This window comes from Nasonia vitripennis, chromosome 1, assembly GCF_009193385.2.
Source record: "Nasonia vitripennis strain AsymCx chromosome 1, Nvit_psr_1.1, whole genome shotgun sequence".
NCBI lineage: Eukaryota > Metazoa > Arthropoda > Insecta > Hymenoptera > Pteromalidae > Nasonia > Nasonia vitripennis.
Window position 1 is genome coordinate 11,732,806 of NC_045757.1, and position 20,135 is coordinate 11,752,940.

Here is a 20,135-nt window from a genome sequence, read left to right on the forward strand (position 1 = left end):
GATATTTTTCCTTGCAGAAACTCAACCGTTTCAATTATTCGTTCGGGCTCAAGATAAAGGTCTGGCCTCTCATCACGTTGATGTACCGGTAGAAATATACATCATGGGCCCAGAAGACATACCTCCTTTATTTGAACGCAAAGAAGACAAATTCTTCGTGTCTGAGACGAGTACAATCGGCACTCCCATTACTCGTCTGAGAACCGTCACAAATACCAACAGCACAGTAACCTGTCGTCTAGTTTCTGCTGGCGATGATTTTCCATTCGCTGTTGACCCGAAGACTTGTCGTGTTACTCTGTCAGGAAACTTAGATCGAGAAGTCAAGGATAGTTATATGATTGGCGTGCTGGCAGAGACCGACTCTAGTCCACCGCTGACGGCTTTAGCAGAGATCACTTTACAGGTACTTGATGAGAACGATCACGCTCCAAAGTTTGAGAGCAATCCATATAGCATTGCTGTAGCAGAAAACATCGAGGAAGGCACTAGTATACTGAAAGTGGTGGCTCATGACAATGATTTAGGCAGTAATGGAGAGGTGCGTTATTCGTTTGGTTCTGATATTGGAGAACTAGCAAACGTGTTCACGATTGACGCCTACACCGGATGGATATCTAGTCTTGTGCAATTAGATAAGGAACAACAACCAGAGTATAAATTTCAGGTGAGTTGATTTTATTGAAGCTCTCCAGGTTTAGCAATTGTTGAATTTGAGTACCTTTTAAATCTGTAGTCTCACTGCGCATTCATTCAAATGGAATTTCGCAATGAATGTTACATTGCGGAAATGCAATTAATTTTTGAACAATAGATGTAATGTTGATTGAATATTAATTATTATATTTTAAAGCGCTATTTACTAGCATATCAAATGAATAATTGATACTGTATACTTTACCGGAATATTATTGATTCAACGAATACAAATTATGTTTAAATGCAACACTGATTATTTTCACAATGAATTCTTAATGAATTCGAAAGTAATTAGAATGTATTCCGCTTATGTTATTGCAGGTAGTTGCAACGGACAATGGTAACCCACGACACTTTTCCCGTACCTCCGTGTTGGTAAAGCTCAAGGACTATAACGACAATCCGTCAGCATTCTCGTCTGCCGAAAGTGGTTATCAAGCGACGGTTAAAGAGGATGCTCTTCCTGGAACAGTCGTCGTTGAACTCACCACTGTGGACAAAGATACCGAGTTAAATACTGCATTGGACTTCTATATCATCTCTGGAGATCCACGTTCGCAATTTGCCATCCGTTCGACAGGTCAGGTCTATGTAGCTAAAGCCCTTGACCGGGAGACGCGAGATAGATACGAATTGTTGGTCGTCGGCACTGATGGAAAATTTGTCTTTGAAACGAGAGTCATAGTCCAAGTTCTCGACGTCAATGACAATCCGCCATACTGCTTGAAGTACCGCTATCGAGAGGTATTATCCGAAGGATCTCATCCTGGAAGTTACGTTCTCACAGTTCTTGCTACTGATTATGACGACGAGCCAAATGCTAAATTAAGATTCTATCTAACTGGGGGAAAAAACGAGAAATTCTCATTGGACAAGGAGACTGGCGTGCTCAAAACTGTCGGTCAGCTTGATCGAGAGAGCCAGGCTAAATACATCCTTACAGCCCACGTGCAAGATCGAGATAAGACATCCTGGGAGTGTTCCTCGCAATTGGAAATTCTTATCTCAGATCTCAATGACAATGCTCCTCGATTCAGCATGCAATCCTACAGTGCCACACTACCCGAGGACGTAGAGGTAGGCACTCTAGTGACTAAAGTCCACGCAACAGACGACGATATCGGCATTAATCGAAAAATTCGGTATGAGTTTCTTGACTCTGCAAACGATCACTTTGTCATTTCTCCCGACAGTGGAATTGTCACTTTAGCAAAACCATTGGACAGAGAAACCAAGGCTATGTACAACGTTAGCATTCAGGCTATGGACCAAGGTACACCGCAGCTCTCGAGTGTCACCTTCCTAATCGTTAACGTCCAAGACATCAATGATAATCCGCCAGAATTCACTTCCAAGTACTACTTCGCGCGGGTACCCGAAATCGACGCCGTAGGCACTGAAGTCGCCCGCGTTTTGGCTACTTCTAAAGATACGGGTGTCAATGCAGACGTTTACTACACCATTGTAGGTGGTAATGAGCACAAGAAGTTCGAGATCGACACGAAGAGTGGTGTGGTCTCGATTGCCGAACAACTAGACTACGAGCGCGCCAAGGACTACTTCCTTACCATCCAAGCAATCGACGGCGGAGTTCCTCCGCTCACCAATCATGCTACGGTTAACATTACAGTGCTCGACAGCAATGACAACGCACCGATGTTTAGTCAAGCTTCCTATCGTGCTTCTATACGAGAGGATGCTAAAGCAGGAGAAAAGGTTGTGCAGGTTTTCGCAAATGACCTGGATAGCAATGAAAACGGCCAAGTCAGCTATTCCATCGAGAGAGGAGACAGACAGAAACAATTTACCATCGATTCACAAAGCGGTCAGATTACTGTATTGGCACCACTCGATCGCGAGCAGATCGCCTCCTATGTACTCGAGGTGCACGCCAAAGATAACGGTATTCCTACCCTTTCCAATTATGTCATCGTCAACATCGAGGTCATCGACGCTAATGACAATCCCCCGCTATTCGCCCAAAACAATTATACCACCGTGGTTCAGGAGGATAAACCTCTTGGATATGCAGTTCTCAAATTTACAGTGACAGACGCTGACGCGGAGCCTAATGCCGCCCCCTACACCTTCGATTTCCGATCTGGTAACGAAGGAGATGCCTTTAGACTCGAGCAAGACGGCACATTGCGCACTGCCACCAAGTTCAGCAATCGCGTCAAAGATAAGTACTTGCTGCACATCCGTGTTTTTGATAATGGCAGTCCACCACTTTACTCAGACGCCTGGGTATTGGTAAAAATTATCGAAGAGTCACAGTACCCACCCGTTATCACGCTTTTGGAAATCAACATCAACTCCTACATGGACGAGTACCCAGGCGGCGTAATCGGCAAAGTGCACGCTTCTGATAAAGACCAATACGACACCCTTCAGTACAGCCTGGTACCTACTTCACCCTCGCGGCCCAACACCGACCTCTTCCAGATCGACAAACTAGATGGCACGCTAGTTGCATTGCCGCGACTTGATATCGGTGAATATCGGGTTAATGTAAGTGTAACCGACGGCAAGTTTAATTCATACACGATTGTCAAAGTAACGGTGGAATTGGTTACTGACACTATGTTGGAGAATTCTGTGATCGTGCGCTTCCGAGAAGTCAGTCCTGAGGATTTCGTTTTGAAGCATCGTAAGGGTTTCGTCCGTACAGTGCGCAACGCCATGAATTGCAGATTGAAGGACGTCGTAATACTGAGCGTCCAACCATCGACTGATGCCGAGATCAATGTCATTAAATCTAGGCCAGTTAGACAGGCGGTCGTACATAACGATCTAGACGTATTGTTTACAGTAAAGAAGCCAGATCCTGGGGAATTTTACACGTCCGAAGCGATTCGCGAGGCACTGAATCAACACATCGAGGAACTAGAGGCATCAACGAAGCTGGTGGTAGAGGAAATTGTGAGGTTTAAATGCAGCAAGGGTTACTGCGTTTACGGCGAGTGCCATGACAAGATCGTTCTTGATTCCCAGCAGATCACACCCATAGCCACCGATGTGACCAGCTTTGTATCGCCCAGGCATAGACATCGTACCGAATGCTCTTGTAAAGAAGGTTACGCAGGAACTCACTGTGAGATCGTTATAAACGAGTGCGCTCGAGGACCCTGTCCTGTGTTCAAAGTTTGCATACCAGACTCATCAGTTCAAGGTTACTCTTGTCAATGCCCTGAAGGCTTTGCTGGCCAAACTTGTGATATCGATATCTCCAAGTGCCATGATGAGTCCTGCTACATACCTAGAAATCCCATCTCTTTCAGTGGCAAGAGCTACGCCCGCTATAAGATCGACAAGTCCCTTGTCCGTCAAACCATCGAAAATCAACTTAGCTTGTCTCTCAGAATCCGTAGCGTCCAACCAACTGGTAACCTCATGTATGCTGCGGGTAAGGTTGACTACAACGTTCTGGAAATCGTGAATGGTGCAGTGCAATACCGCTTCGATTTGGGCAGCGGCGAAGGTCTAGTACGCGTTAATAGCTTCTACATCAGCGATGGCCAGTGGCACGAGATTCAGCTCGAGCGTGAAAGCAACAGTGCGACCCTGACAGTCGACGGAAAACACTTAGCTCATGGCTCTGCGCCAGGCGTCAATGACATCTTAAATCTTCAATCAGATGACCTGTACCTCGGCGCTGAGGTAAGGTCGCACCCATCAATTATTGGCTTCGAGGACGTACAGCGTGGCTTTGTTGGCTGCATGGACGACGTTCGTATCGCCAAAGTTTCGGTGCCGCTGCACATGAGCGGTTCCACCAGCAGTCTTGTTGTGCTCAAAAGATTCGCTAACGTTGAGTTTAGCTGCGAGGCTAGTACAGTCCTGACTCCGCCTGGAGTATGTGGATCCCAACCGTGTCAAAATGGAGGTACTTGTTCCGAAAGTAAAACAGAAGATGGAGGATACGAATGCCAGTGCCATAATAGATTCCGAGGCGCAAGCTGTGAAATTGATACTGATCCTTGTGCTTCGTCGCCTTGTCTGTATGGAGGCAGATGCAGAGTCCTGCATGAACTTGGCGATTTTGCATGTGACTGCATTGGACCTAGTCTTTCTGGAAAACGTTGCGAGTTTGGCAGGTACGCATATATTTTGATTTTCAAAAATATATCATGTAAAAGGCATATATATTTACAGAAACTTTGGTACAGTGATAAAAGATTGAAATGCCGGCACGTAATATTTATAACTTACTTTTCAGGTACTGCAGTCCAAATCCTTGTTTACACGGAGGCGTCTGTGAAGAAGGAAATAGTGGTCCAATTTGCAAGTGTCAGGGTTTCGCGGGCGAACGTTGCGAACTCGACGTTAATGAGTGTGAGCGTAACCCTTGCTCCAATGGCGGCACTTGTGTGAACGAACTTGGTAGCTATCGTTGCGTTTGTCCTCCATCCATGACGGGTCTTAATTGCGGTAATCCAGCTGGCTATACCACCAGCCTCATATCCAATCACTTGAACATCACTTGGGAGCAGCTCATGTGGATTGGAGTCGCTATTCTAGCGAACATCATTCTAGTAGTGATATTCGTTACGTTTCGCAAGATTCGCAGTAAAAGAACTAGAATGAGGGCCAACAACATCAACAACGAGACTAGGAAACAGATCGTCCTCAACTCATCCAGGCCCAATGATCACGAGTACAAGCGCAGCTCCAAGCTCAGTAATTTAGAAGTTGTGCAAGTAGGTTATTCAGTTAATTGCTGTAGTGTTTTTCGTATTGATTTAAATTTTTTAAACTTTTAAATTGTTACTAAACTATTCTAAGTTTTTTTCTTATAGCGATGCATGCAATTCGGAAATAACGAATCAGAACCTATGAATTTACAATGAAGCGTTATCTACTTTTTATTAAATTTATATGTATTTTATTCAGCATTAATTTTGCACCAGCTCATTTTTGCTATCATTACACTGCTATTTTTGCCTTTTCTACAAAAAGCAAAGTGAAACTAAACGCTGGTTTTATCGATTTGGCATCACCGTTGTCATTTTGTCATTTATGTACGCTCCGTAATGCTGGCTAGCTGCAGTCTTTGGGCTTCGTTTAGCTATCATAGTCGTTTATTTTGTTGCAGAGAGAATGTCCTCCCCAATGTCCTCCCCGTCCCGCCTCTTACACCCCGTCATCGAACAACGAGCAGGTCCTACTAGGTTGCAGTAGTGCAGCTGCCGTGGCCCTCAACAATCTCGACACCCTACGCAGCTACGGTAGTGCTGGTGACGAACTTGAGAACTTCCCCCCGGATTACCTCCGCAATCTCAACCGCAGCACGGCCTTACAACCATCCTCTGGTACACCAATACCAAGCATCAACGCGAGCAACGCTCTCGCAGACCTGCCGTCGCTTGATAAGCCAAGTTGGCAAGAACAGATGCAGCTCGCCTCCTTTATCACTGATGCAACGAAGATCAAAAACGGTGAGTAAAGAACCCATAATCCCGTCCTTCCTGACTCCTCCGATTACCTATAGAGAAGCTCTGTGCATTTTTGATTTTTATTTGCGCTCTGACTTCGTCGTTTTATTTGTTCTTTATTCAGCATTAGCACACTTCGATACTTTTGGGCAAAGCGCTGTATACTTTAATGATTATATGCTAAGTTTGATAATATCATTATTTGAGAATCGTAGATCTGGTAAGATTATTGAGTAAAGAAATTGTTACGATATTCACAGACCTGAAACGAGCGAGCCCAGTGGTACCAGAATCGACCACTGGAGGACTTTTACTAAATTCAATACGAAGAACCAATACCCACGGAGGTGGAACCTCTATTGCATCGCTTTCTTCGATCGAGGATGACCCTCGTATCGTCGGTGGTAAGTTTTTTGTTTTCTTCTACTTCCTATGAAACACGAAATAGTACAAAAAATCAGGCGCAATAGCTTGCGTTCACCCGTCGTACTATTGCAAATTTCATTTTCATAAAAGTTCCGGGTCACGAATGACAAGCTGTTTCGCATGAGCGTGTTTCAGTACATTTGTTGTCTACAACGTTTTCAGGTTATCACTGGGACTGCTCAGACTGGGTCCGACCAAGTCAAAATCCCCTGCCAAATATAACTGAAGTGCCCGGTAGCGAAGTGCCGGACTCTTCGAGTTTCCACAGCAATGAGAGTAATGAGTCAAATACTCATCAAATGCCTACGCGTAAGTTTACAAATTACTACTCCTAATGTATTTAATAGACTAAACTGATCAATTAACAAATTACAGTGCACGGCGTAATGGATTCAAGTCGCGATATCGAGACCCTGAACGAAGACCAAGAGTCGGAGTACGTCGGCGACTCAGAGTGCGGCACCGACCTTTCCGAGCACTACCACTCGCACAAGCACGGCTACTCCGAGAGCCAGCGATTAAACCCACTTGATAGCGGCGGCGAAGCCGAGTACAAGTACAAGAGTTCTGAGAGCTATCTTCGACATCCGAACTCCTATCTGCCCCACTACAACATCCACTCGGACGCAGAAAGTGAAATCATGGCGACAATTCCGCTGAATGGGGGCTGCACCCTCGGCACACTCCTTTCCGACGAGGAGGATGAGCCTGAAAATAACGAGAACGATGACGAGGAAGATGAGGATGACGACAACGTAGTGCCTTATGGTTTTCCGAGTGCGCGGCGCAACCGCTGTCCCCGCCAGCAGCGCCTCGACAACGGCTCGGAGCTCGACTCCGTTATTACTGGCCTAGAGGAGAGGAACTCGCTGCTCGGGGGCGCCAACAGTAACAGCGACCTCTCGACCAACCTTTGTGAGATCGATGATTCCGAGTTTGAGATCGCCCAACAGAAGAGTAACGGCCGAGTTTGGATGACCGGTGGAGTCACGCAGACCTCTGTTTGACCAGGCCAGAGTCAAGCGAAGCTCTGCGCATACTGTCTTTAAACAGCACGCGACAGTGCTCTTCTTCAATGTACATAATAGCGACAACTTATTACTAAGCACTAGCTAATTCGAAACTTTGTACATACATCTGTTAAGGACTCTACAATTTATATTATTGATTCTTTTGTATGTTAGGAGAGAGCGATTCTTGAATTCTTTGTGTAAACATTTTTTCCTGTACTTAGTACTTATAAAGATAAATTGCGTTTTTAAAGCAAGAATACGCGAAGAATTTTGAATAACTTTGACAAAATTTTGTATCTTGGACTGATTTTTCTATGATGTGCGAATTGAAAAATCCGCTGTGCGTATACTATAATGATAAGATTCGAAAATAGACCAATGACTATTGTTTAACATGATTTTTCTACGAATTGTATAAGAAAAGAGCTTTCATTTCTATTTTAAAATAAGCACTGCAATTTCATAGGAAGCTGTATGACTGTGCGAATGAAATATTATTAATGCGATCCTGAAAAAAGATATTCAAGACTTGTATACATATAAGTTTATAAGATTTATTTTCATCAGATGTGCAACAAACTCTTTTAGGTTGAGCGGTAACTTATATTAATAATTAGTTAAGAAAAAAATATATTATTTGCACTAATGAATTTCAGACCTATAAGAAAAGCGTGTATAAAAAAAAAAGAAACTGTAGATAGAGCAAAGCAAATTGTATCTAATTTGCGTACGTAAATAAGATGCAGGCATTAGTTTCCTAGGGTAATAATATCTAGATAATATATATAGGGTAAAGGAGAAAAAAATAAATTATTTTTACTGTGATGATAATAATGTTTATACGTCGATCAAATAATTGCAACTACTATTACATGTACAATAATGATGATATATGGTGAATAATTCATGAAATAGATTATAACTGAAAAAATTCACTGCGACTTACGCGTTATCAAGTGCGGTCTGTTAATGTCGATAAACCAGCCATTTCTAAGGCGAGATAGAAATCGTTATCTTTCATGAAAAAGAGTATTTTATTTTCAGACTTTCACCTATTCATCAGTATTTGTAGTATTTATTGAAAGACATGAAATAATTTTTTTAAAAGAAAATATGACTCGAAATACCTACTGCCTTATTCAAAAGATGACAAGCTATTTCAAAATACGAGGGATGGTGCTGCATACATTTTTCTAAAAACAAAAAAAAATAATTTAGCGAGTCTACATCTTTTATCTTTTTATAAGACTGGCTACACTGTAAAACTTTTACAAATTCCTGTTAACGCACTTGATGGCATTTCTATTGTTTCAGAACATATGTCTTCTAAACTGCCAATGGTTTATTGCATATACAGTTATTTACATATATATCTATATTTATGATTGTATATTTCCGCCGCATATATGCCATATAAGTAACATTAAGAAATTATTTTATTTTATTAAAAATAAAAATCCGATTGAAAGCAAATTGAGCGAAAAATGTAATACTTCAATATTCTTCGACTCATTTGTGCTTCATTCCATCTTAGAAGTATTCAAAACCACAGATGTTTGGTTTACATTCTTTTAATTTGAAAGTCAGTAAATATTGTCGAAGGCAGCTTAATCGAAATATATGTAAAATGTATGTATAAAAAGTTTTTTTTAATGTATTGTATGAACGAAAAGAATACTTTAGCATGTAAAAGCGAATATAGACTTAAAGTCGATCGAACGTTTCTTATGTTCCTGCGTTCTTGCCCTACGATGCATGGTGGCACCGGAACTAATAAGCTTTTGTAATTAAAACGTAAAACTATACTTAATCAATCTATGCTAATTTCCGACGCCATCGATGCTTATATGAAAAGACGCAAAACAGGGTGATTTATGTAATATTTGCGTTGTTCGATGAGCGAAATAATGTGTATAAGTGAGAAATAATGAGCGCACGAATATGTAAAATAATAAGAAAGAACAAAAATATGAAGAGAAATGAAACGAACTGTTCATTTATGAACCTTTATCTCTTAAAATTTTAAATCTGAAAACGATCTTGCACGGGAACACTAGATAATTTTTTCTGAATCAAGGTAAAGTAAATAAATACTTTTCGCACTAAACTTTGTATGGATATAATTATACTTTCTCACAATAAAATTATTTTATTATTTACGGTACTGTTAAGTAAACTGTAAAGAAATGCCTTGAGTATCCAATGAAATTTGATGTTTAGACATCTTTAAATATCTTGACACAGTAAAAATAGTACCGCAAGTAATGTCATCATTGATTTGTAAGCTAAATGATTACGTTCAATGCAATAATGTTTAGGAATTGATAGTAACTGTCAAGTATAAACAATTGGTTCGTTGGAAAAATAACATCAAGATAAATCAGATTTATTAATGTTTTTTTTGTACATAATTTTTGTTAATATATCTATTAATACACTTTAATTATTATATTAGGCCTAAAAAGTACGTCGATGAATACGATACAAAAGATACAAGAAAATAAACCCTCAGTAAAATAGCAACATATCGTCAAAAGTAATTATTTCTGCATAATAGCTTAAATTGTTATAAATTTAAGACTGTATTAAGTTATTTTGTATAAGGTCATGTTGTAATAAATGAAACAATATTTGCCTACATAATATTTCTGATTTAATTCTTATATAATATATAGTACATTCTTTTTCTTATAAAAAATATATTAAACAATACATAAAAATTCGCCATATTTACAAAAAATATTAATTAAATCATAAGTATAACTTGGTTACTTATCACTGCTATCTACCTTTTTATCGTCTGTTTTTTCAAGGATTAAAGTCAAAAGTTGATTCATAGATATCAATAAGCCTCTAGAATCTTCCACGAGACCAGCAGCAACCATGGAGCTCATAAACAACTAAAAATTATAAAGATTAGATGAATTTCCTTAATCTTAATACAATTTTTAATTTAAAATTTACCTGTTCAATTAGCATATCAGCAATTTCTTTGTCAGACGTTTTTAGTTTTATAAGTTTTTTAATTAACGGATGATGCGGATTGATTTCCAAACGTGGTTGAAGTAGACTATAACGCATTTCATCATTAAACTGATGGCTTTGAGTACGAATAAAATGCCTTGCTGCCGCCATATCTTGAACTGTCACAACGCAAGGGTGAAACTCTAAACGATTAGTTATTTTAACATCGTGAGCTTTATTTTTTAAAGTCCTTTTTACGTAACTGATGAGATCTTTAACTTCTTCTTCATTGAAAATACCTGGCAATGAATAATATAAATGAGTTAAGTAAAAAATTCGATAAAAATGTATAAAAAGACGTTTAAAATAATTAGGCACCAGTATTTTCTTTTTCGATAGCTTCAGTATTTTGATGCATTTCCTTTTCGACAGATATCACATCATAAGACTTAAATCGTTTCAGGTGCATTAAAACGAGTTCATCATATGGTTCGTAACAGAACAATACTTCTAATTTCCGTTTCTTAAATGATTCAAAGTAAGGCGATTGTTCTGCTAAAGCACGACTAAATCGTTTAAATTAATATAAATGTAAACATGTATTTTAATTGATAAAAGTATAAGGTATTCCCAAGTTACTTACTTTGGAGCTGCTAAGTAATAAATATATTTTTGATCCTTTGCAAGTCCATCACAGTAGTCTACAAGGCTAATTACTTCACCAGGATTTTTCATAGAAGATTCAAATCGTAACAGTTTGCTAATTTCTTCCTATTTTCAATAAATAATAAAATTTATAGTAATCATAATATATAATACAAATTAAGAAAAAAATATACCTTTCCGGTATCATCTGTACTGGTAATGATGCCTTCTTTAAAGAACGTGTTATATTCATTATAAAACTTAAGGTAATCTTCAGGACGCTTTTTCGCCTGCTCTTGCAAAAATCGAATAATTCTTGTTGTGAGAACATTCCTCAATTTTCTGTTTGAAAATAAAATTCATGTTTCTATTAGATATAGGACTTAGTTAAAAAATAATAATAATTAAAATGCTTACGTAATCAAAGCACTGTTCTGTAACAGTTCTCTGCTTAAGTTCAAAGGAATATCTTCAGAGTCAACAACGCCTTTTACGAATCGAAGAAATTTAGGCAAGATATTTTCGGCTTTGTTTTGGATTAAAACTTTGCGACTGTAAAGTGCAACACCGATTGATGCATCTCTTGCCATCTCAAAAAGACCTGGTTTACCTTCTGGGAAGTACAACAGTGCTCTTATACTCACTGGAGCATCAGTAGTGTAATGTAGTGTAAATTTTGGCTCATCATAGCTGTTGGCAATGAAACGATAGAACTGAATGTGTTGCTCTGGAGTAACTTCTTTAGGATCAAGCATCCATAAAGCCTACAAGAAGAAATCTTTATTTGGCTATTTCTTTATTAAATAAAACGTGAAAAGAAATTTTGTAGTACCTCAATAGTGTTAACTCTTTTTCCGTTAACAAATATAGGGCTGCCAACAAAGTTGCTGTATTTTTGTATGATACCTAAAAAAAATTTTAAAATTAATAGTTTCCTTATTGTAATAGCAATGATTTTGAATAGTGATCACAGGTAGTAGTTTACCATTTACAGTATCTTCATCACTGAATTCCCGACAATCGCTGCGTAAATGTATTACGATTTTTGTTCCAGGCTGTACGCCTTCTGCTTTTGCTATTTCGTAAGCACCTGATCTATAATATTAATTTTTTTATTAATGAAGATAATAATAAAGAAAGTTTCAATTACACAAACTTGATAGACTGACCCATCAGATACCCAGTAAAGTCCTTCTGAATTATTTTTATATGATTTCGTGAAAACTTCAACTTTATCAGCAACCATAAAAGCACTATAGAATCCTACTCCAAACTGGCCGATAATTTTAGAGGCTTCTTCTGCACCTTTTTTTTCTTGAAGTTCCTCTAAGAAAGCCTAAAAATTATATTAATATATTAAGTAAATTTAAAATTTATTACTAAAAATATTAAAACTAATACTAACTTTAGAACCAGATCGAGCAATGGTTCCTAAATTTGATATTAACTCTTCCTTTGTCATACCAACTCCGGTATCTTGAATAACAATAGTACGATTTTGTTTATCAGTGGCAATATGAATTTCCAGATTCCTATCTGCACCTTGATCTGCGGATAGATTTTCAGAAAGTCTCAAGTACCGTAACTTCTCTAAAGCATCACTGGCATTTGAAATCAATTCTCTGATGAACACCTGTGTGAAGCACAATTTAAATTAAATGTAAAAAGTACAGTCGCATACATTAAAGTTAAAAATAATGGTAAAAAAGTACCTCTTTGTCAGAATATAATGATTTGGCAACAATATTTAACAGCATTCGAGTCTCAGATTGAAATTCATGTTTGTCAGTGTCACCTAGCGCAAACATAATAACATAAGTTAATAAAAACATTCATTAGCATACTATCTGCTATACAATAAATTAAATTAAATTAAACTAAACAATAAATAAATCTTAAGCTTGATCATCTATACCTATTTTCTTTTCTGTGTCTTTTATTATATTGTGATCTTCTGTAGAATCTGCAATGGTAGAACTTTCTGGAGCAGCTTGGGATGACAGAAATCTTGCTTGATTGAGTGTCCATGCTATAAGAAATAATAAATGTAAGTATTTAAATAAATTCTATGCTTCAGCTATAATTACATTTACAATAAATAAAAAAGTATAAAAACCCATTGTTTATTCATTTGTTTCAATTTTATATCCAAGTGTCTAAAACATTGTAGATTATCAAAGTCTTCTGCAAATGATACGCTTTATCATAAAACATCAAACTAAATAAGTAGTTTGTGATGACAATTGTAACTATATCGCAAAATTACGTCGCCCAACAATCAATACAATTAAATTTTTAATAAAAAAACCTAACCCTAAGCTGTCTTTGAAAAAAAGCGCGTTATTATTGAAAATTATAAATGTTCTTTCATACCTGATGTATTTCCTCGGCATCTGGATAATACAGAGTAATTGTATGTCCTATTTATTTTAGTTACTGAGAGGGAAAATGATTTTTTTCCCAATAGGAGTGCATGCTGCAATCTTATTGAGGCTGCCATTTTCGGAAAACTTAATAACGTTCAACTATACTTGTATAGCCTAATATGCGCGCACGTGGTTCACGTCGCTCTGCACCGGTGCAGTCACAACCTTATAGCCAACCTAACCTTTTATAAACAATCAGTTGGTTTACGATAACATGTTCTCCGTTGATCGATAACCAATAATGGAATCGCAATTTAAGTATGTATATTTCGATTTTAGATAACTTTTTATTGCTTGAAAAATTGTATACATCTTTTAAATAATTCGTCAATGTTTAGGACAATCCATCCAGCAAAGTATCTTCGAGATCATTTTGTAAGTATTACTAATGCATCAGTTTACAAAATGTTTTATTTCTTTTTATTAAATGAAATATTTTAAATTGAATTTATATGGTTTTCAGGCCTCAAACACAAGGCCTGATGGCAGAGAGTTTATATCGTTTCGTCCAGTGAGTGTCAACATTGGATCAATCACTCAAGCTGATAGTTCAGCTGTTTTCAAAATAGGAAACACATCCGTAGTCTGTGGGATTAAAGCTGTATGTATTTATTTTATATATTTATGTTTATTTTTTTATGACTCCTTTAAATGAAATTACAACAATTAATTATAAAGTTATTAAGTAAGTAAATTTAAATGATAACAGGAACTAGCTTCTCCTAAAGCAGAAACACCTGATTGTGGCTTTATTATTCCAAACGTTGATTTGTCGCCATTGTCATCATCAAAATTTAGGCCTGGACCTCCGGGTGAAGAGACACAATGCGCTACAAAACTTGTTGAGAGAATACTAGTGAACTCAGAGGCTGTCGACTTAAAAGATCTTTGTATACACAAGGACAAACTGGTCTGGGTTTTATATTGTGATCTTATTTGTATAGATTATGATGGTTCAGTAATTGATGCATGTATTGGAGCTTTGGTAGCAGCATTTAAGATTTGTAAGTACAGTAATATTAAATAAGCATAAAAAAAAATGAAATACTGAATTAATTTGACACATTTTGTAGTAACATTGCCTGTAGTGGAATACACTATTGAAACAGGGGCTACAAAAGTTGACGACAAAAACAGAATCAGTGTACCACTGAGACAACTACCTGCTAGTACTACCTTTGCTATCTTTGATAAGTAGGTTTTTTAGACATTAAAATATTTTTTTTAAATCTCAACATTTTATTGAAAATTTATAATTTTATATCTAGTCAACTACTTATTACGGACCCAACTGAAGATGAAGAGAAGCTGGCTCTCAGCACATTGACCATAGTATTTAATGAAAAAAGCATGTGCATGGTACATAAAAGTGGTGGAATCCCAATGTCACAAAAACTGTTAAGTAAATGTGTGTCTAAAGCCAAAAGTCGTGGAGAACAAGTAAGGAAACTTATATTAACAGCTGCTTCAACAGTTAAAAGTTCTGTTAGTTAATAAATACTTTTTTAATGAATAAATCATATTTTTTATACTTTTTGAAATCACACATTTTATATTTATAAAAAGTTTACAAAGCAGTCATTACATTGTATAAAGTGCAAGTGTACATCAGAGGTAACTCAAAAGAACTTTTTCAAAATATATATTTACTCCTTAGTATAGACAAGTTTTTTTCATAATTCTGAGGAATTCTTCCTGAGAAATTTCACCATCTCCATCTCTGTCTGCCTCCTCAATCATCTCCTGGAGTTCTTCGTCAGTCAAATTCTCTCCAAGCTCCTTTGCAACTCGCTTTAGATTCTTGAAAGAAATCTTTCCTGTACCATCATCGTCGAATAAGCGAAAAGCCTTTAACACCTCTTCTTTAGAGTCCTTTTCTGCCATTTTACTTGACATTATATCCAAAAATTCTTCAAAAGAAACTTTTCCAAGACCATCAGGATCTACATTGGCAACAAGCTTTCTTATTTCTTCTCTTGTGGGCTCAAAACCAAGTGCTCTGATTGCAACTTTTAATTCTCTTGTAGCAATCTTTCCAGTTCCATCTGGGTCAAAAAGGTCAAATGCTTCTTTAATATCTACTTTCTGCTCTTCAGTGAGTTCAAATTTTGTAAACGGCTTCTTCCTAGATAGTAGTGCACTCGTCACTTTCTTTGACAACTGAAAAAATTTGCAATGATACAAATCATTTTAATTAAATCAATGAATGTACAAACAGAAGTTTGTGATTATAAAGTTAATAAAATTTTCAATAAAAAAAATTAATCAAATAAGGCAAACTTGCCATTCTAGCAGCACTAAAACCTACAAAGCACTAAGTAAAGAAACGTTAGCTTATTATTACCGGTTGTTATATGTAGAATAGCGTTGCTAACATGTTGCTAGTGGTGTCGACGCGTGATTGTTCGATAAAATGCAAACGAACGTCCACTTAAATAACGCACTTTTCGTAATAGGTTCGATTGGTGCGTTCCTTGCTCTGAACACTTGGATACAAAATGCAATGTATGTAAGGCTGCGACCACAATTGAGCGTATACGTTAGGGTTTACGTAGAACATAACGTTTTGGGCAGTACTGCCAATCCACTGTAGCAAACTGCAGTTGAAACGAAGGAACACACCTGCTCAAAATTTAACCTATAAAAATGTTTAAATTTAAATTGTATGGTAATAAATTGTAAAATTCTTTTTTCAAATAAAATTATAAAATGTTGTAAGAGAATGTATTATAATAAATTAGTTTCTGATTGAATTGTCGCGCGCGAAATATTCTGAGGCGAATATTCCCGCTTTTTACGCGTGTGTTCGAGTTCGCAAGGAGTGAGGTGTGGGAGAAATAAAGAAGTCGATTGAGCGAAAATCGAGAGTATTTAATCGCGCTCAAATTGAGAGGGGAAAGCCGTGAGGCATAAAACCCCTCTCGAATATTTTACAAGCTGCGAAGAAAAAGAAGAATGTGTGTCGTGTTCGTGTGTGTGTCGAGTTCGTGCGATTCTCAGAGAGAATCTTCGCTTCGTGTCAGTGGCGCAGTTCCACAGACTCAAGTCGGTAGCGCAGTTCTACCGACTTGCACGTTTCGACGCGCGCGAGATACGATTCGCGGAACCGGGCGCGAGCCGAACGCGAGTAGCAGGCAGCGAAAGAGACGAAGGAGAGAGATTTAGAGAGAATGAGAGAGAGAGATAGAGAGAGAGAGAGAGAGTAGCACAAGCACCAGCACCAGAAACACTCGATGGACGTACGGACGGATTCGCAAGAGCCAAAGTGTCGTTCGATCGTTCGCTAGCTTGACTGCACGAGCTGTCAAGCTTGGCGTCTTATCGTCAACTCACTCGGCGCTCGTCCGGCCGCGCGCGACACGAGGCCGGCGAGCGCGGCAAGTCGCGACTCCGCTTGTTCAACTCGAGCACGGGAGATGGAGCCACATGCTCTACGTCGACCTCGCTGAGTTCGCTCGACACCGTTTTCACGGCGGAACTTACACCTCGGGTCTCGACGGAACACTGATTAAAAAAAAAGGTCTATACCACTGTCTCAAAAAAGGAAAGGAGAATAAATAACGCACATTTCCAAATGAAAATTTTATTATTATAATTAGTTAAATAGCATAGGCAATGATTGTATGATTATGTTCTTCATTGTATAAGTAAGCGATTAATAGCTTCAAACTGAAAGACGAATCATACGTATTTTATTTTAAAATAACTTGAATTTTTGCTCATGCTAAAATTTTGTCCAGCATATAGTTTATAATTAATTGAACATAGTTTTGACATTAAATTTGGTTTACAATATATTGCTTCAATCTTCAGAAAAGCCATTTTGAATTGATGTCTTGCAAATAAGTATCGATTATTACCATACAATGCAAATTTAAACATTTTTATAGGCTTAATTTTGAGCAGGTGTGTTCCTTCGTTTCAACTGCAGTCTGCTACAGTGGATTGGCAGTACTGCCCAAAGTTCTACGTAAACCCCTTGTAAACACTAACGTATACGCTCAATTGTGGACGCACCCTAAACAGATCTTGCGACTGCCTACTGCCTAGGTTACGGTTTTGCTATACATTGTGTTAGCATGTACAATCGCGCTAACTGAACTGTACCTACATCATGATATATACAGGTATACAGGCAGTGCATAGTGCATACAGAATTGGCGGTATAGCGAGCGGCTACCGGCCACGTGCTATGGGCTAGAATGGCGTCGTACGTTGATATCAGCTGCACAGTATAACAGATACTACATAGAGTAGTTTATTGTGAAATTCACGATGAACAATCTTGTTAATATTAGTTAATTATAGTAGTGTATTTATCAGCAAAAAGATTCTGTTTAGATGTAAATAACCAAGTCATGGTGTGAAATTGTTTTATACTTTTCGTAGAGTATATCTACATATTATATTAATAACGTTTGATTGCTTATCTTCATTTCTATTGCTGTTACTCTAGCAGAGACAGTAACAATTGTGTATAAAAATGTCATCAAACGTGAAAATTGCAAAGGCTCAGATGCCCATAATTCCTGGAACTAAGCCAGCGACACGTAATGCTCAACTCCTGGTATCCACTGGCATTCCATCACTGGATCATTTTATTGGTATGTTTTAATTTTGGTATTTATGTCTTATTGTCGGAAATTGTTGGGTTATTAACAATATCATTTACTATCTTGCAGGAGGTGGTTTGCCTATTGGGTCAATTCTTCTCATTGGTAATTTTGTCTATGACAGATGCAAATTTTGAAATCATGTAATTTTGTTTGATAATAATGTTGAATAATCTTTCTTTTATGCATTACCAGAGGAAGATGCATACAGTACCTATGCAAAAGTTATGTACAGATATTTCATAGCTGAGGGAATCGTCAACAGTCATTCACTATTTGTCGCTTCTCAAGATCTAAAACCATCTCACATTTTGGGAGAACTACCAGCAGTTGATGAAGAATCTATTAAGAAGCATGATTCTTTTACCACAGATGAAGAAATGAAAATCGCTTGGCGTTACCAGAATATGAAAGTGTTTGATTCATCTCCTGGAGATTCATCAACATTTGGACATTACTATGATCTAACTAAAAAAATGAAAAAGGAAACTTTAGAGAGAGTAAACATGACAACGTGGGATGGAGAAAACGTGAAGAAACAAAATGGCATATTCGAAAATGATGCCTACATGGACCTTTTGCTAAATATAGAAAAGACTTTAACAGAAGGGCAGTTTCTGATTGCTCAAACAGCTACCAAAAGAAATCTGCTACGAATTGCAATCAATTCGTTAGGATCCAGATTATGGCTAGGGGACTCAGAAGAGCAGACACAGAGTGATTTATTGAAGTTTCTGTACATGTTTAGAGCTTTGTTGCGAGAATCCTTCGCTGTAGCAGTACTGACAGTTCCTGTCCTGAACTTTGATGATTACTCGGTAATATTCAATTAGTTCTATATAATTCTTGTCCCTGAGAGAAATTTACTTTTATACAATTATTTTTCATCCTAGACTGGTATTGTGCAAAGGATAGAGCACATGACCGACGTAGTGATAAGCCTGGAATCTTTTGCGGGATCGACAAAAGAGACGAATCCCATTTTCAAAGATTACCACGGTCTGCTTCACATTAAGAAACTTCCTGCCTTCAACACGCTTGTCAATCAAGAATCACTTTTCTCCGATTTGGCTTTCAAGCTACGCCGAAAAAAGTTCCTTATCGAGGTGACATTTTCTTTCAGCTCTATGTTTATACAGATGATAACATCAAGCGACAAACAGTACAAGCTCATCCTCGAATTTTCAGATACTTCATCTGCCACCCGAGCTCGGCGAGACTACCCAACGCGAACAGGACGACGTTGGCTGCTCTGGAGCTGCTTCAAGTGGCCGCAGCAAATTAGACTTTTAAATGCTGCTTTGAAAAGCGCGCTAAATACATACATATAACTATAGAGCTCGTATGTGTACGTTATAAAGCACATACACTGCATGGCCCATTTATGGGTGACTAGAAAGAGAGAGGGAGAGAGAGAGAGAGAGAGAGAGAGAACAAGAGCGCGCGAGCTGGTTTGTGCGTATACGGGATGAATTAATGCAAAGGCAGGAGATAGGCTCGCTGAGCACTTACAATGATGTGCATGAAATCCGCTCGGTGTGGAACGGCTAAACTAAACTGATTGAGAGCGCGAGCCGGGCGCGTTACGAGTCGCTGGTATTTTTCACCTTTTCTGTTTGTTGCTCTACTACCACGTGCGAGTGTTGTGTGCGCGTAAATTTTGTTATGCTAGGATGATAAGTCATTAATTAAGAGCTCAAATAGTTATCTAGAGCGATGATATTTTTTTAAAACGTACGAAACCTTTGGCACACAGTGATCGATGTAAATATAGTGAAAAGAGGTTGGAAAAAGTTTATTTACTGAATAAATATTTATTCTTCCAATTTTTCAATGACATCAGGGGCTGAAATTATTGAACATGCACAAAGGCAAAATCGATCCCTTGTAGTATACACATCTGTATCAAAATTC

The 20,135-nt window shown here is 38.0% G+C and overlaps 5 protein-coding genes across 16 annotated transcripts in view; 3 read left to right on the plus strand and 2 right to left on the minus strand.

Annotated features, from left to right (window-relative positions):
• The window catches only part of LOC100115854 (fat-like cadherin-related tumor suppressor homolog), a 278,987-nt gene extending 268,771 nt beyond the window's left edge, over positions 1–10,216 (plus strand). For 6 of the 8 annotated variants that reach the window (XM_032601343.1, XM_008215985.3, XM_008215986.3 and 3 more), the window contains 7 exons: positions 18–667; positions 1,021–4,796; positions 4,919–5,399; positions 5,795–6,137; positions 6,395–6,538; positions 6,723–6,869; positions 6,936–10,216. In XM_032601343.1, coding sequence (XP_032457234.1) covers positions 18–667; positions 1,021–4,796; positions 4,919–5,399; positions 5,795–6,137; positions 6,395–6,538; positions 6,723–6,869; positions 6,936–7,567 — 6,173 coding nt within the window. In that variant the 3' untranslated portion in view covers positions 7,568–10,216. Of the gene's footprint in view, positions 1–17; positions 668–1,020; positions 4,797–4,918; positions 5,400–5,794; positions 6,138–6,394; positions 6,539–6,722; positions 6,870–6,935 lie in introns of those variants that run through there. The other 2 variants (XM_031924920.2, XM_032601346.1) reach the window with 2 other exon arrangements.
• On the minus strand, positions 9,999–13,763 carry LOC100115817 (heat shock protein 75 kDa, mitochondrial). Its single transcript, XM_031924997.2, has 13 exons — positions 13,556–13,763; positions 13,098–13,211; positions 12,895–12,977; positions 12,588–12,815; positions 12,352–12,518; positions 12,168–12,277; positions 12,015–12,088; positions 11,600–11,946; positions 11,377–11,524; positions 11,181–11,308; positions 10,916–11,103; positions 10,538–10,836; positions 9,999–10,473 (listed from the first exon to the last, which is right to left on the minus strand). The coding sequence occupies exons 1-13, from the start codon at positions 13,680–13,682 to the stop codon at positions 10,342–10,344; spliced, it is 2,145 nt and encodes a 714-aa protein (XP_031780857.1). The 5' UTR covers positions 13,683–13,763; the 3' UTR covers positions 9,999–10,341.
• Positions 13,728–15,269, plus strand: LOC100115773 (exosome complex component RRP43). Its single transcript, XM_001600352.5, has 6 exons — positions 13,728–13,866; positions 13,947–13,983; positions 14,072–14,209; positions 14,318–14,612; positions 14,682–14,802; positions 14,877–15,269. Exons 1-6 carry the CDS (start codon positions 13,850–13,852, stop codon positions 15,100–15,102), a joined length of 834 nt encoding a protein of 277 aa, XP_001600402.1. The 5' UTR covers positions 13,728–13,849; the 3' UTR covers positions 15,103–15,269.
• Positions 15,131–17,146, minus strand: LOC116416432 (caltractin). Of its 4 annotated transcripts, none has more exons than XM_031925105.2 (3): positions 16,830–17,146; positions 15,893–16,246; positions 15,131–15,768 (listed from the first exon to the last, which is right to left on the minus strand). In XM_031925105.2, the coding sequence occupies exons 2-3, from the start codon at positions 15,893–15,895 to the stop codon at positions 15,262–15,264; spliced, it is 510 nt and encodes a 169-aa protein (XP_031780965.1). In that variant the 5' UTR covers positions 15,896–16,246; positions 16,830–17,146; the 3' UTR covers positions 15,131–15,261. The 4 variants fall into 4 exon arrangements, 2 of the variants coding, with proteins under 2 accessions (XP_031780965.1, XP_031780973.1); XM_031925113.1 differs by having other exon boundaries at positions 16,852–16,934; XR_004226867.2 differs by having other exon boundaries at positions 15,138–15,768; positions 15,953–16,246.
• Positions 17,147–17,677: 531 nt separating this feature from the next.
• Positions 17,678–20,060, plus strand: LOC100115734 (elongator complex protein 4). Of its 2 annotated transcripts, none has more exons than XM_031925041.2 (6): positions 17,678–17,969; positions 18,068–18,212; positions 18,291–18,326; positions 18,417–19,039; positions 19,115–19,327; positions 19,410–20,060. In XM_031925041.2, exons 2-6 carry the CDS (start codon positions 18,092–18,094, stop codon positions 19,512–19,514), a joined length of 1,098 nt encoding a protein of 365 aa, XP_031780901.1. In that variant the 5' UTR covers positions 17,678–17,969; positions 18,068–18,091; the 3' UTR covers positions 19,515–20,060. The 2 variants fall into 2 exon arrangements, with proteins under 2 accessions (XP_031780901.1, XP_031780894.1); XM_031925034.2 differs by having other exon boundaries at positions 17,679–17,969; positions 18,065–18,212.
• The last annotated feature ends 75 nt before the right edge of the window (positions 20,061–20,135 follow it).